Source organism: Candoia aspera, chromosome 2 (assembly GCF_035149785.1).
Source record: "Candoia aspera isolate rCanAsp1 chromosome 2, rCanAsp1.hap2, whole genome shotgun sequence".
Lineage (NCBI taxonomy): Eukaryota > Metazoa > Chordata > Lepidosauria > Squamata > Boidae > Candoia > Candoia aspera.
This window is the reverse complement of record NC_086154.1, coordinates 72,989,577-73,003,544: the sequence shown is the minus strand read 5'-3', so window position 1 is coordinate 73,003,544 and position 13,968 is coordinate 72,989,577. Positions and strand designations below refer to the sequence as shown.

Genomic DNA, 13,968 nt, shown 5'->3' with positions numbered 1-13,968 from the left:
GTACAAAGATATTGGCTGATAGTGATGGGAGTAATTGTTCAGCGTATCTTGGGCACCAGGTTAGGAGCACTGTGGAAATGAAACTGATAGGCCACCTTAACATGTACCCCATTGGGCATGTCAGGCAGGAGGATTTAAACATTCGTTTTGCAGGGAGAATGAGCCAGAAATGCTAATGCAAGAGAATGTAATGACCAAACCGAAGGGGCCCTCCCTCTTTCAAAATCATTTGTTGATTTTTTTTTATTAGATTGTTCAAATGATGGTTAGTAGAAGGGTCTCCTGTAGCTGTGTGCTACAGCCTCGATGCCTGTCCAGAGTCTGGGAAAACTGAAACACCAACTCAAAGTTTTCCCTTTCTTTTCTTCCTGGGTCATTTCCCTAGTGAGCCCTTTTGTACCTGGAATTCTTTGTATCCTCTGGGAATTTCTCAGGTTTTCCTTATCCTCTAAGCACAGCCCTTATAAGGGCTTTTACCCCACCCCCTGTCCCCGGGCCCCTTCTATCTGCTTAGTGCCATTTGAATTCGCCCCAGTGGCTTCCACTTTGATTCCGGGACTTTGAAATGCAAACCTGTCTTTCAATGCAAATGCTCCGAGAGGTTGGCCCAATAATAAAAAAAGGCCTTTCCTCAGGGAGGTGCCTTTGCAAAGTTGGGAAGGAAAAAAAAACCTGACCAAGTAGTTCAGGTGAACTGTTAATCAGGAAGAGGCAGGGAGTTCTCGGCAAAGGCGAGCCAGGGAAGACGCAGCTGCGGCGCCGGGCACATTATGCACGCTGAGCTACTTGGGGATGATGTATGTGGGTTATCTGTTGGATAAAGACACCAACATGTACCCCAACCCGGTCAGGCACCCGAGCCTGAACCTCAGCCCCCCAAATTATGTGCCTGTGCCCCCTCAATACTCGGATTTTGCCAGCTACCACCACATGCCCGGGATTAACAGCGATCCTCACCAGGGGCAGCCCGCGGGTACCTGGGGCTCTCCGTACCCGCCTACTAAAGAGGACTGGCACTCCTACGGCGCAGGAGCCCCTTCTTCTGTCGCCAGCCCGGGGCAACTAGGATACAGCCCCCCGGATTTCAATCCAATTCCGCCACCTGGCTCTGGACTGCTGCCTCCGCCCATGAGCGCCCCAGTCCCCCAGCTCTCCCCAAACTCGCAAAGGCGCACGCCTTATGAGTGGATGAGGCGCCACGTTCCCACTAGCAACAACAGTGGTAAGGACTTGTCTCTCTTTCTGTCCTCCTTCTCTGGCTTCGGGGAGGGGTCTCTTTTAGGCCGGGAGACGAGCAGCCTCTGTGGTCTGACGACTTTTTCCTTACCATCCCTGCAGGGTTGAGCTGGCCACTTTATAACGTTTACTCTTCGTTATCTTTCCCTATCAACTTGTAGACAGAAGAATTTGTGGTCAAACTACATTTTAACACGAAAAGGGAGGGATACTTGCAAGATTGGCTATAGATCCAGAAGCGTTCAGAGGTGGCTTCCTTACACAGAAGGAAATTCCCCTTGTGCAATATTTGCCAGTTGTACACAATTTGTCACATGTAACACATGGAGTTATACATGGACATTCTTCGATTAATTAATCCATGATTTGGAAAGGGCCAGGTCATCTGTTTCTCAAGCAAAGTGTTCCTGATTCAGTCCATGGCTAAAATGATAATAGCTGATGGGAAAGCTGTGGCTGCTGCCCAGAATAGCCTTGATCCTTAGGAATAGATAGATAGTCTGATTCTAGTCAGCTTGATTGGGCAATAATGGACCAGATATCTTCCCATACTGTGATTGGCTATGGCCTCCCCAGTTGGAGATCGCATCAGGAGAGAATTTGGGATAATTGAACCTCATTATAGTCAGTATAATATAAGTTTGCATAATTGTTCACATATCATTTTGTCAAAATTGGAGTCACAATGTAGGAGTTATAGTATATAGGGTAAAGCTACAGAACTACATTCAAAGAGGAATTTCAAGGAAAGAGGGTGACAGTAATATATAAAAATAAATCTAAAATGGTGTATGGCTTGAGCTTCTGTTTGTACGTGTGTATGTATGTCTGTATATTTCTCTAATCTACATTGAAAGGAATGATTAGAACTTTCCAAGAACCACCTTTTACTTAAGTCTTTTCCAGTATCTTGTCAAATACTTCACACAGATTTTGGCACTGAGTCACAAGTTAATTTTTCTCTCATCAAGTAAAGCTGTAGCAAACTGCATTTTTCTCAGTCTAAATTACTGAAACTCTCTACAGAGAAAGATAATTGACATTAAAAAAAATCAAATATTGATTATGAAAAGCTCAGGAGAAGACAGTTTTGGAAAGGCTACTTATTGTCTGTGTGTGGGTGTGTGATTTAGCAGTGCTGCCTCAAATCAGTGAGGAAGAGATCACAGTAAAACTCATTTGTCTTTTTGTTAAGTTATGGGAACGTCTGAAAGGTCATTGTGCTGCCTGCTTGATTTGTGTGTTCACTGAAGTACAGCTGTCTTTCATTGGTTTCCCCTCTGATGGCATTGCACACTTCATGTTTTTATATTCTGTACTGCTAATCTGTACAGCTACAGATAGGAAATTCTACTGTTTTCAGTGAGGTTTCATCCTACCAGTTTATTGTACTCCCTTCAGTATGATGAATGGGGATACCACAATATATCTTGGATAAGGTATATATTGATATATGTATCTACATGCCAGCTTCACATTTTTAAAATTAGTATCCGACAATATTATACTACTGGTGGATTACTCCTCTTCCTATACACCCTCTGAAACTTTTAGCATAGATTCTGGAAACTTTGGGAAGAACTCAAGGACATTTGGGCAAATGTTAGTCTTCTCAAAAGTCCCCCATCATTCAGTATGAAGTGGATTCCTGTACAGCAGACACAAGTACAAGGTTGTGCATATCGTTTAACACATGAAAGCATGTAATTTTAATAACCATCTTCTACCACTTCTTGCTCCATTATTAAGAATCCAGCTAGAATTCTGTATTTGGAAGGGCAGTAACCTCTATTTTCTGATTAGTATTTCTGTGGAAATGTACTTGTGTGCTTGCTCACATCTAAGCATCTGCACAAGAACAGTTATTGCCTATTAGTTACAGTCTTATTTTCTCTAGTCTTTTCATATGGTTATATTCCCACCTTTCCATTTATAACTGATGGGAATTCTCTAATCCACATAAATGATTGTGAATACAAAACAATGGCATATTTATATCAGTTAACATGTGTTATGAGGTAGTGATGTTCCTGTACTATAAGGAAGTGCTGAATACTTTTCTGTGAATACAGTATATAAGTTGCTTCTCAGTACCAGTTGTTTTCAAACGCTTCTTCTTAAGATGTGAAAGATAATGGCACAGTAAATAGGTTTAACCAATGAATGTATGGCACCTTAAGCTTTATGGGACAGACATACTATCAAGTTTATGTGTGTGATTTAATGCCCCTTATTTGTGGGAAAAAGTTCCATTGATTTCAGCTGACTTCCTACCTTCATCTTTAAAACCCACTCTATGAATATAAAATTGGAATATTTTTGCAGAGATATCCACATGCACCCTAATATGCATGTAGCTTTTAGCTCACTTTTTGTTGTTAGGGAGGTGTAGATTTGGGGTTATAAAGCTGAGGTTAAAATACAGCCGTTTAATTTTTTTGTGTAGTTTTATTTATCATAGACCTCAGGGCAGCCTCCATTCAAACGATTTGATTCTCTCAACGACACTACGGTAAATGGTAGGGATTGTTGATCTATGCATAGAGAACCTCATGGCTAAAATTAGCTGAGTTGCAGGCCGGACATGCTAGTCATTGCACTCTAGTTTTTACGTTTTTTCAAATGGGATTCGGTATTTTAAAATGCCCAAACCGACTGACTGTAAATGAGCGCCAGTGCATTTTCTGAGGACAGGAATTTATCCGCGTTTAGGCGGCACGCTCGGTTCTAAAAGTCTTGCGTCTCTGAGCAGAAGAAGGCGCGAGCCAACTTTCCCGCCAAGCCCGGTGCGCCTCGTTCCCCTTTTCCCATCGAGGCAATCGTTTCCTTCCTTTCCAACTTCTTTCTCTGCTGGGCCTGATCTTTCCAGCGCCGAAACCAATCTTTAGTTTCGCGGCCTCGCTGAACTCTTGAACCTAGCGCGAAAAGGGAATTTTAAGGGGACCCGGGGTGACGCGATGGGAAAGTGGAAGTCTCTCCCCAGGCGAACGCAAATGAACATTCTGGGGTGAAAAAAGACCCCGCACCGGTGCCCATTTCAAAGGCGGCAGGACGGCGACCTGCTTAATGAAAGGCCTGCAAGTGCCTCAGTCAAACCCGGGGCAAATTTACAAGCGTGCCTCTTTGTTATGCTGATAGATAGAGGGGCTTGCGTGCGGCGGGGCGCCCAGCGAGCCTCCTTGTTCTCAGCTTTGAGGATTGGCGGCCGCGGCTAGGCGTCCTTTGAAGTTGGGGCATCCCGAGGCACTTCCACTTTCCTGCCGAGCGGTAGGCTGGGCCGCCCAGACGAGGCCACCATCGCTCCCGCACTTTTGGGCTTCCGGGCTGGCGCGACGCTTGGCCTCTCGACCAGAATATCTGCGTGAGGTTGGCTTGTGAATGGAAACGCGTGCAAGATGAAATAACGCGCGGTGCTTAACGTAAGCACACGTGTACTGTAAACTGCTCAGAGTCCGCTGGGAGTGAGGCTGCATATAAATTTAATAAATGATGACGACGACAACTTCAGCTGGAGCGGGATCGGAAAAAAGAACATTTGAAACGTGTGGTTGTGAACTGCGCTAGAATGTTTCCTTGGGGGTTGCCTGGGTGCTGCAGTGGTCCAAATAAAATTAAGTATTTTCAAGTTCCCTTGGTTTCAGTGGATGAGGCACAGGCACGTGCTTTACTTTCCCACTGAAAGCAAGAGGACTCCGACAGGATATATGTCTTCAGAAGTAGCTCCCCGTTGAGCTCAGTGAAGTTTACACCCAGGAAAGTATGTAGACTTGATGCAGTTCGGAGTTCGAGACCAGATATTTTATTTGTGTTGTTCATGCAAGTATTTTTTCATCTGTCACAAAAATGTATCTCTTTTGACCTAATAAATAGTGACTGCCTTGCACAAGGTTTAGTGAATACATCATTTGCTCCCTGATACTCTAGAAGATGTGTGATAAAAAGTTCGCAGGATGATTTGCTTTCTTCAACCTTCTTTGTGGTACGTGATTATATAGCAAATTCGCTCAAATCATAGTAAGTGTTGAATCATTTGTGAACTGGGTAGGGTTCTATTTTATCTCATAGGCCCTGGCTGACATGCAGTGTTACTCTGATGAAAGAGCTTGTGGAAGGCATCTTACCTTCCCGCTGCTGTGTTGCTCTGAGAACTCCTGAATTTACAGGCTGTTTCAGGTTGAGGGTTGAAGAGGAAACTGGATGGGGGTAGGCAGTTACCTCTTTTGTAGCATCTAACATGCAGATGATTACGTGTTCAATACAGCACGAATGCAGAGGCTATTAATTTATGTAATGGAGTCATTACATAAAACCTTTCATATCTTTATGCTGTTCATAGGATTTAGTTATCCAAGTTTTAGACTGGATATACGAATCCACAGGAAAACATTTTGGGCATTGCTCTTTCAACTTGTTGGATTGTTTACTAAGAGCCTGCAAGACTAATAATTAATGGAAGGCTCACACTTTTGTTATCTGAATGGTTAACTTCAGAGCCTTTTTTAACCTGGGCAGGATTTTAAATGAATGACTTGATAGCATCTGAAATTTTATCAAAACTAGGGTCAAATGATTTGGGGGATTTGCTTTATTTTGTGGTAGTGAGAAACAAAGGAAACACAACTATTTCAGATTTTGCATAAAATAATATTACACAATAGAATTATACTAAGAAAAAAAGCACTGACTGAATTACCTCTAACTAAATTAAATCTAATTTGACTGTGAAAAATATCTTGAGTTTTGTTTTGTATCTTCTAGATTACAACCAAGGAAATTATTGTTTTTTTTTAATGTAATTGATACCCTGTAAAGTAACATGCCATATTACAAAAGAAACTATGGAAAAATATTTTGAATATATAGAGAAATATAGATATACAGTAAGTCATAACATTCAAAGGAAAACAGAAATATGAAAAGTTATTTCAATATGCAATAAACAAACACCATTTTTCAACAAATCTAGCAGCCTTGCTCTTAAGATAACTGTAAAACAAGTATAATTAGTAAAGAAGTTCTCAAAATATCCTTTGCCTATTATATCATTAATGATAAATTGATTTTTAAAAAATTAAAAACACCGTTATACTGAAACAGTGAAAAGTCAAAAGATCCATTTCATTATTATTGTAGTCTGAAATCTAGTGGTAAGAAAAGAAGTTCAGAAGATTTCATAGTTTTTCCAAAATTGATCCTCATAATTTCTGAATCACTAATTATTGTCAAAACATGCGTGTAAATTCTCTTCTACATGGTAATGCTAACTTCATTAAGATTCATCTTTCAGATTAAACTTTAATCTTTCCATTCAAATTAGTAGGAATTTTGTTTTGGTTTCATTTTTATGTGAATAATGGAAGATCGATGCTTTTGAACTGTGGTGTTGGAGGAAAATTCTGAGAGTGCCTTGGACTGCAAGAAGATCCAACCAGTCCATCCTCCAGGAAATAAAGCCAGACTGCTCACTTGAGGGAATGATATTAAAGGCAAAACTGAAATACTTTGGCCACATAATGAGAAGACAGGACACCCTGGAGAAGATGCTGATGCTAGGGAGAGTGGAAGGCAAAAGGAAGAGGGGCCGACCAAGGGCAAGATGGATGGATGATATTCTAGAGGTGACGGACTCGTCCCTGGGGGAGCTGGGGGTGTTGACGACCGACAGGAAGCTCTGGCGTGGGCTGGTCCATGAAGTCACGAAGAGTCGGAAGCGACTAAACGAATAAACAACAAAATGGTAGAACATACAATTTCAGGATGAATGAAATGTTTATTTTAAAAGAAATAATGACAAAAATACCAGCTTAAACTATAACACAATCACTAATGAAGAAAAAAATCTGTAAGCTGTTAAGAGTCAGACATGAGTGGAATAGCATATGAGCCTAGTAAAATTTCTGTTCTTGTTATTATTAACAACAACAATACTATAACAAATGAACCTCTTTGATTATAGTTCTTAGTCCATCATGGGTGGAATATGACCTTAAATCATTATTATGTATTGACTCCTTTAAGAATTTCTCCTGATTTCAAATTGAATTTGGTCTTCCCAGTTCACAACAGTGGTGGTATCTTCAACAAAGCATGTTCTAATGGACCAATATAGGCTTTGGACTTCAAAGACACCTGAGATGCTCTCCTATTTGAAGGAATCCATGATAGAACCCATAATATCTCTCTATTGAAAGCTCAAGAATATTTTTAAAGTGGATGCTTCTGGTTTATTCCAAACATGGATTAAAGAACTAAAATCTATAATGCTCCATCAATAGCTTCATGTTCTTAAAAATATTAAAATGGTATCAGTAGATTTGAGATTAAAGTTGATACCTCAAAAAATTGTACTTAGAGAGTATTGGGCTCCCCAAAGAATATATTTGAAAGGATGGACTTAAGAATTTCTTTGTTGGAGGTGTAAAAAATTTGAGGGTTCATTGACCCATATGATATGGTCATGTGATTATCTGGTATGCTTTTGGAATGGTATTTTAATGTATATAAATACATTTATGGGAAAATCTTTAAATGTTAAAGATGTTAATGTGATGTTGAATTATACACCAAAGTTTTAGAATTTGACTGTTAATCAGGAATTATGATTGTATTGAGCATGGGGGGATGGCTCAAAAAATTATACAAAGAAATTGGAAAAGTTATATTATTCCAGATGTTAAAGAATGGGTTTTGGAAATGTGTGACCTATCTGTTTTGGAAAAGGCAATATGGATGAAAGAAAATGTACTACTTTGGTAGAGATTTTGCAATAGTTTACAATGGTATTATAATACAATAAAATAATATAGTAGTCTATAATATTTATTAGCAAACCAGTGACTATTGATAACTTTAATATATAAGGTATACATTTTTTATTTTTTTATTTTTATCCTTTTCCTTTTTTCAGTTTCTGTTATTTTTTCTTTAAGTTCTTGCTTAATCGTGTGTGGGATTTTTTAGTGTATTTAGATGTTTTGTCAATATTTTGTATTTTGAAAAACAAAAAATGGGTGGAATTGTGTTGCAATTAGAGTATAATAGCCTGAAGAGAAGATGTTCTTAAATATAGAGGAAATTTAAATTATGTTAAATTATGTTAAGTCATATAACTGGTGTGTCTGTGTTGGTGACTGAAAATTTAAATGCTAATTTGAAGTAATTCCAAATTGAAGTAATTGCTGATACAAATTACTTTGCTTTCAGTTGGTACAGTGCTGGTAAAGCATGTCATTTACATGAATGACTGATACAGGTACATGTGGTTATTTCAAAGGGAGAACTTCTACAACTTTTTAATAAGTAAAAAATACTAATTTGCTTAGGACACTGGTTAGACTAATTAAGATAAAAGAATAAAAATTATGAATTGCTGTGATCACATTATCAGCCTAAATGGATTAATAGTTGGTATCTTGATGCAACCATGGTAGAAAATTGTCATTTGCTCTACAAATATGAACACCTTAATTATGTAAATTATAAATCATAATACAAAATTTTGCAAATTGTAAGTTTTTGCTCAGCTGCTAGTATAAATAGCTTACTAATGTTATAGAAAAATAATGTGTTAGATGCTGCCAGAAAAATAATGGGTTGGTATTGCAATTCTAACCAGGGGGAAAGACCTTTAAGGAGTTAACTTACTTTTTAGTATTATGTAGATGGCCAGATGACATTAAAAGGACAGGAGGAAGAGCTGCTACCAAGGCAATGGTTAGACAAGGGGGCTTGAACCCAGGCCAAGAAACTAATTTGAGAAAATGTCTCAGACAAGCCCTTCCCTAGTTCACAAAAAGATAAGTGAGGTGGGGGGGGAAGCACATTCACACTTGCAAGATTCTGTACTATAGCTGTTACAATAAATAGTTCTGACCTATATGGCATTGGTTTTTTAGTCTGGTCTACCTTGTAGGGCTGACAACTTTCCATGGAAGCAGAGGGTTTCTGTACCAGCAGGAATTCTGCATCGCTGAAATGCAGTCTTAGTCTTGACCCCAGGGATTCCCTCAAAGCTTCAAGACATAGGGCCAAGAGTTTCACCACATCTCCTGTTTAGCCTTGGGTAGAGATATACAGTGGGGTATTACCATCAAATTAATGATACCTACAGTAACTTAGAGGTGTTGGAGACAGCCAAGAAAACAAACATATGGATCATCAAAGAAATCAAACCAGAGTTGTCATTCAAGGCACAAATGATCAGGCTCCAACTATCCTACTTTGGACACGTTATGCGACGACCTAGTTTTCTCTAGTGCTGGGAAAGGTGGAAGGAAAGAGAAGAGGAGGACGGTCAGCAGCAAGGTGGATGGACTCAGTTACAGTGGCCACGAGTGCAGCGTTGGAAGACCTGAATGGCCAGGTTAGGGACAGTGTTGTGGAGAAAATCGTATCTATGTGGTTGCTAAGAGCTGACACCAACATGACAGCACATAATCGAAACCTTTCACGCATATTAAACAGCATCTCTCACATAAATTGTTTTTGAAATAAAGTCTGTAAAAATCCTCTGTTGAAAATCACACTGGTACATTTAACCATTTTTAGAACCTTACACCTCATGGCTACATTAGATGTGTGATAGATCATAGAAAATAAATACTCATCGTAGACGGGATACTCATTTCTGAACTCTGGTGCTGCAGCTCTAAAAATCCATTTTTCCTGCTATTTTCTCTGTTGAAATTATCCCATCCAAGTCCAGACTGCTTGTCATGTGACGCAAACAGCTATTTGCTGAGGTATTTCAGCACTGCTCAGTACTTTAGCCATCAAACTGGACTTTTTGTAACTATTAAATTTGTTCTCTTTGTAATGCCAGTTTCATAAAGCAATAGAAAAGCCAGAGATACGGAGTCAGAATGGGATGATAGAATTGAGAAAGAGGGAATAAATCTCTTTGCAATTCCTATTCAGTGACATTTACTGCAAACCACGATAATGGCACAATAAGGTCTCCTTTTGCATATCGTAATTTTGCTATCGTTTGTTGCAGACACTATTAGCAGTAAACTAGAAAAAGAAACAGCATTTCACAGTTTTATTGAACTTGTTAATACCATATATGAATTATGCTATCATGTTTAGTTCTCCCGAACGTCATTTAACTATCAGTCTACCATAGCCAGCATCGTCCAATGATTGTGGATGATGGGAGTTGCAGTCCAGCTACAACTTGTCACATTTTGTCTACCCCTGCCTTGAATTTTGATTCCAAATACAATTCATGGTTAGGACTGTAGTCTAGAGCTTTATTATTAAAAAACTATCAAAAACTACTTCAACCTTCATTATGATATTCATTTGCAATCTTTCAAGACGGCAGTATGCTTAAAAAGACTTCTGAATGCAGAGAATTTTTTCAGCAACTTCTCCCTCACAATTACTAGTAAAATACACAATTCTACTTTCTATTAGAAAGCAAGCCTGAAATTCAAAACACAGTAAGGATCTTATTTTTAAGTTAACTGTTAAATTCTGACCTTAAATTCTTAACCCATGCTGTGAATGTTCACAAAACACTTATGGAAATCTTGCAGTTCTTACTTGCAAACGTTTGCAGATTTCCTTACGATTTTATTGCTCTCAATATCTATAAATAACCAGTAAATGGTTGTGTGTATTTTATATTTGTGCTTTGAACCTTGCCCTTCTTTGAATTGTGATATCAACATTGGAGTGTAATTTCCATGCTTGGGTTGGGGCAATATTCTGCGGCAATACTCTATTTTGTTATAGACAGTATTTGAGTTTGCATCTTGTTGCTCTGTGCTACCAATGGAGGTGGCAATAAAGCCAATGAAAGAATATTTGAGTGCCGTGAGAAACCCGTATTCTAATATTGCACTAAAAAATTGATTACAATTGAAATTACTATTCTTAGAAATGTTGGCTTGGTAAGTATCAGTTCTGCTTAGAATAGAAACTCAAATGTATTCAAATCTTACAAATAAGCATGTTTTAGTTTTACGCTATCGGTTCAGGGTCCATTGTAAGTTAATGAACTCTTTAGAAACTGAACCGTTGACCTTAAGTTTCATTCTTACATTTTAATTCATTCTGGATTTTTAAATGTTTCAGCTTGGAACATATACCATCAAAGCCCTGAATGGTGATAACTATTGCAATGCGTACAGAGATACACATAGAAGCATACTAGATATACACACAACTGTGCACGTACACACAGAACTCTTTCTTAAATTATTAACCACAGCATGCTACTGAGCTCACTTGAGAGGTTTTGAGTAGCCAGTAGCCCTTTTAAAATGTTTTTAAGGTTCCTTTCCATAATGGTTCAGAAGAAGCAACATTCCTTTAGCTTTAAATATGCCTCTGTATTCAGCTATGCATTAAATATGCCAAAATGTGAGTGGACAGATCTATCTCCTAAAAAGATTTGCACTGTAGTCTTTATGAGTCTCATACAATCATTTTTTTCAAAAGTTAAGTGATGTTTCGCCATATTGCGCTATTTTAATTGTAATATGCCTGACAAATCTATACATTACAGATATTTTTATTTTAATTAAATTCATTTGTATAACATCTTATTGATCCATATCTATATGGCTTGTGTAAAAAATAAAATTGTAAATCCATTGGGCGTAATAAATATGGCACAGCAGTTAACATTGTTTAAAACTACAGCAACTGTTGACCCAAAAAAGCAGTGCAGCAGTCCACACAGTTTCTTAGAGTAATCTAAAATTAACCACTCTAATGCCACTATTTTTCTCATTTTTATTGTTATTTCATAACAGGAACACAGAGGTTGAGAAAAATAGAATGATAAAGAGAGAACAGAAAGAAAAGCAGAGAAGAAAAATAGAGAAAAGGCAAGCAGACTGAAATGTATGTTTAAAAAGTTAAAATTGGCTGTGGTTGGTAAGAACAATGAATTTCAAGTTTGAGAGGGTTATTAAGGCTGCAGTCCTTTACCCTCCTTTCTGGCAGGAAGATCCACTGAGTTCAATATGATTTACTTCTGCATTGACAAAGAGAATTGTACAGGGAATTACGGAATATAAGTCATGTTTCCTAGTTGAAAGTAGAGCGAGCCATTTGAACAGGTCAGGCCACTGCTGCTACTTTCATACAGTATCACCAACATTAAATTTAAGCCCTGTTGATTTAAATGGCAGTGCTATCGAAGGATAAGCATTGCACTCTCCAATGAAATCAATGAAAGTGCTTATTTGACAAGAATCTATCCTTGGTTTCTAGCCTCTCTTTAAGTGAATTAATACAATTAGAGAAGTTCAGTAACTTACCTGAATCTATCAATGAAAATAATAACGTGGTTTAAAAAATGAAAATAAAAATAAGGAACAAACTCAGCATATGAAATCTTTCTAAATTTAGCCCTGGCCTCATTTTATTTTGGCTTCATTTTTTTTTCTCATCAGCTAGGTAAAAAATAAAAGGGACGCGGTGGTGCTGCGGGTTAAACCGCTGAGCTGCTGAGCTTGCCGATCAGAAGGTCGGTGGTTTGAATCCGCGTGACAGGGTGAGCTCCCGTTGCTAGTCCCCAGCTCCTGCCAACCTAGCAGTTTGAAAACATGCAAATGTGAGTAGATTAATAGGTACCGCTTCGGCGGGCAGGTAACAGCATTCCGTGCAGTCATGCTGGCCACATGACCATGGAAGTGTCTACGGACAAACGCCGGCTCTTTGGCTTTGAAACGGAGATGAGCACCGCCCCCTAGAGTTGGACACGACTGGACTTAATGTCAAGGGAAACCTTTACCTTTACTAGGTAAAACATATGAGCAAGGTAAAAACTTGCAATTCATTTCTTTTCTAAGTGTAATGATATCTGTGGCAGCTTGCTCATAATCAGTTGTGGATTTAGGCTAAAAGTATTTGGCAATTAATTTCATATTAAACTGACCAATCATAACTGTGGAATGATTGCTAATTTGGAACTAGATTGAAAGGCCTAGAGCTAGATAACTGGGCGGCCAATAAATTTAAATAATTAATAATTTGCAGCCCAGAATCCACTGGAGTTGGGCAGCCAATAAATTTAAATAAATAAATAAATAAATAATAAAATGTAAACATACTAGTCTAAATCTAAAGACACAAAGAGACTCTTAATCTGAATCTCATCTATCTTTTATGGGGTTTTGGATACATGGTACAAAGGTTGCAGCATGTCGTGAAACTTCCAATTCTTTTGGCCCGGATGGGTGCAGACCTATTCACTTTTGCACCTCATTCTCACCTCTCTTTTGCACCTGGTTCTCACTTAATAGAACTTGGGTTGTACTAAAAACAAAGCATATCACGAAGCCTAGTCTTCTCATTCCTCCTTTAGATGGAAAAGGGAAAACTACAAGTAACGTAGGAAATATTTAAGAATGTAGGAAATGTTTTTGTTTATATTTTGATGTAGTTGCTGTGGGCTCCGAATTCAAGAATGGTGTGGGGAGGCTAAATCTTTTCCCAGGATTTTGTTTTCGAAATGAACTCCCATGACTCCTTTCTCACCATTAGGCAAAAATATAAAAAACAATTTTGGAACGGCATGTTTTGGCCAGGAAAAATGACCCATAATGCAAAGATCATTTTCCAGTCCTATTCCATTATAATCACTGGAAGAACATGGGGCAACACCCCCACCCCCCGCAATCAATCTGATATATTTTGGAAAATCTATTTTGTTTATGTTCCCATCTTATGTGTAGTTGGCCTAGAGTGAGGTTAGGGTTTTCAGAAGTTTCTAAT

At 38.5% G+C, this 13,968-nt stretch overlaps 1 protein-coding gene across 1 annotated transcript in view; it reads left to right on the top strand.

Annotated features, from left to right (window-relative positions):
- The first annotated feature begins 696 nt into the window (after window positions 1-696).
- Window positions 697-13,968, top strand: part of CDX1 (caudal type homeobox 1) — a 36,962-nt gene continuing 23,690 nt past the window's right edge. The window contains exon 1 of the mRNA XM_063292205.1: window positions 697-1,222. Within this exon, the coding sequence (XP_063148275.1) occupies window positions 793-1,222 (430 nt within the window). The 5' untranslated portion in view covers window positions 697-792. The remainder of the gene's footprint in view (window positions 1,223-13,968) is intronic.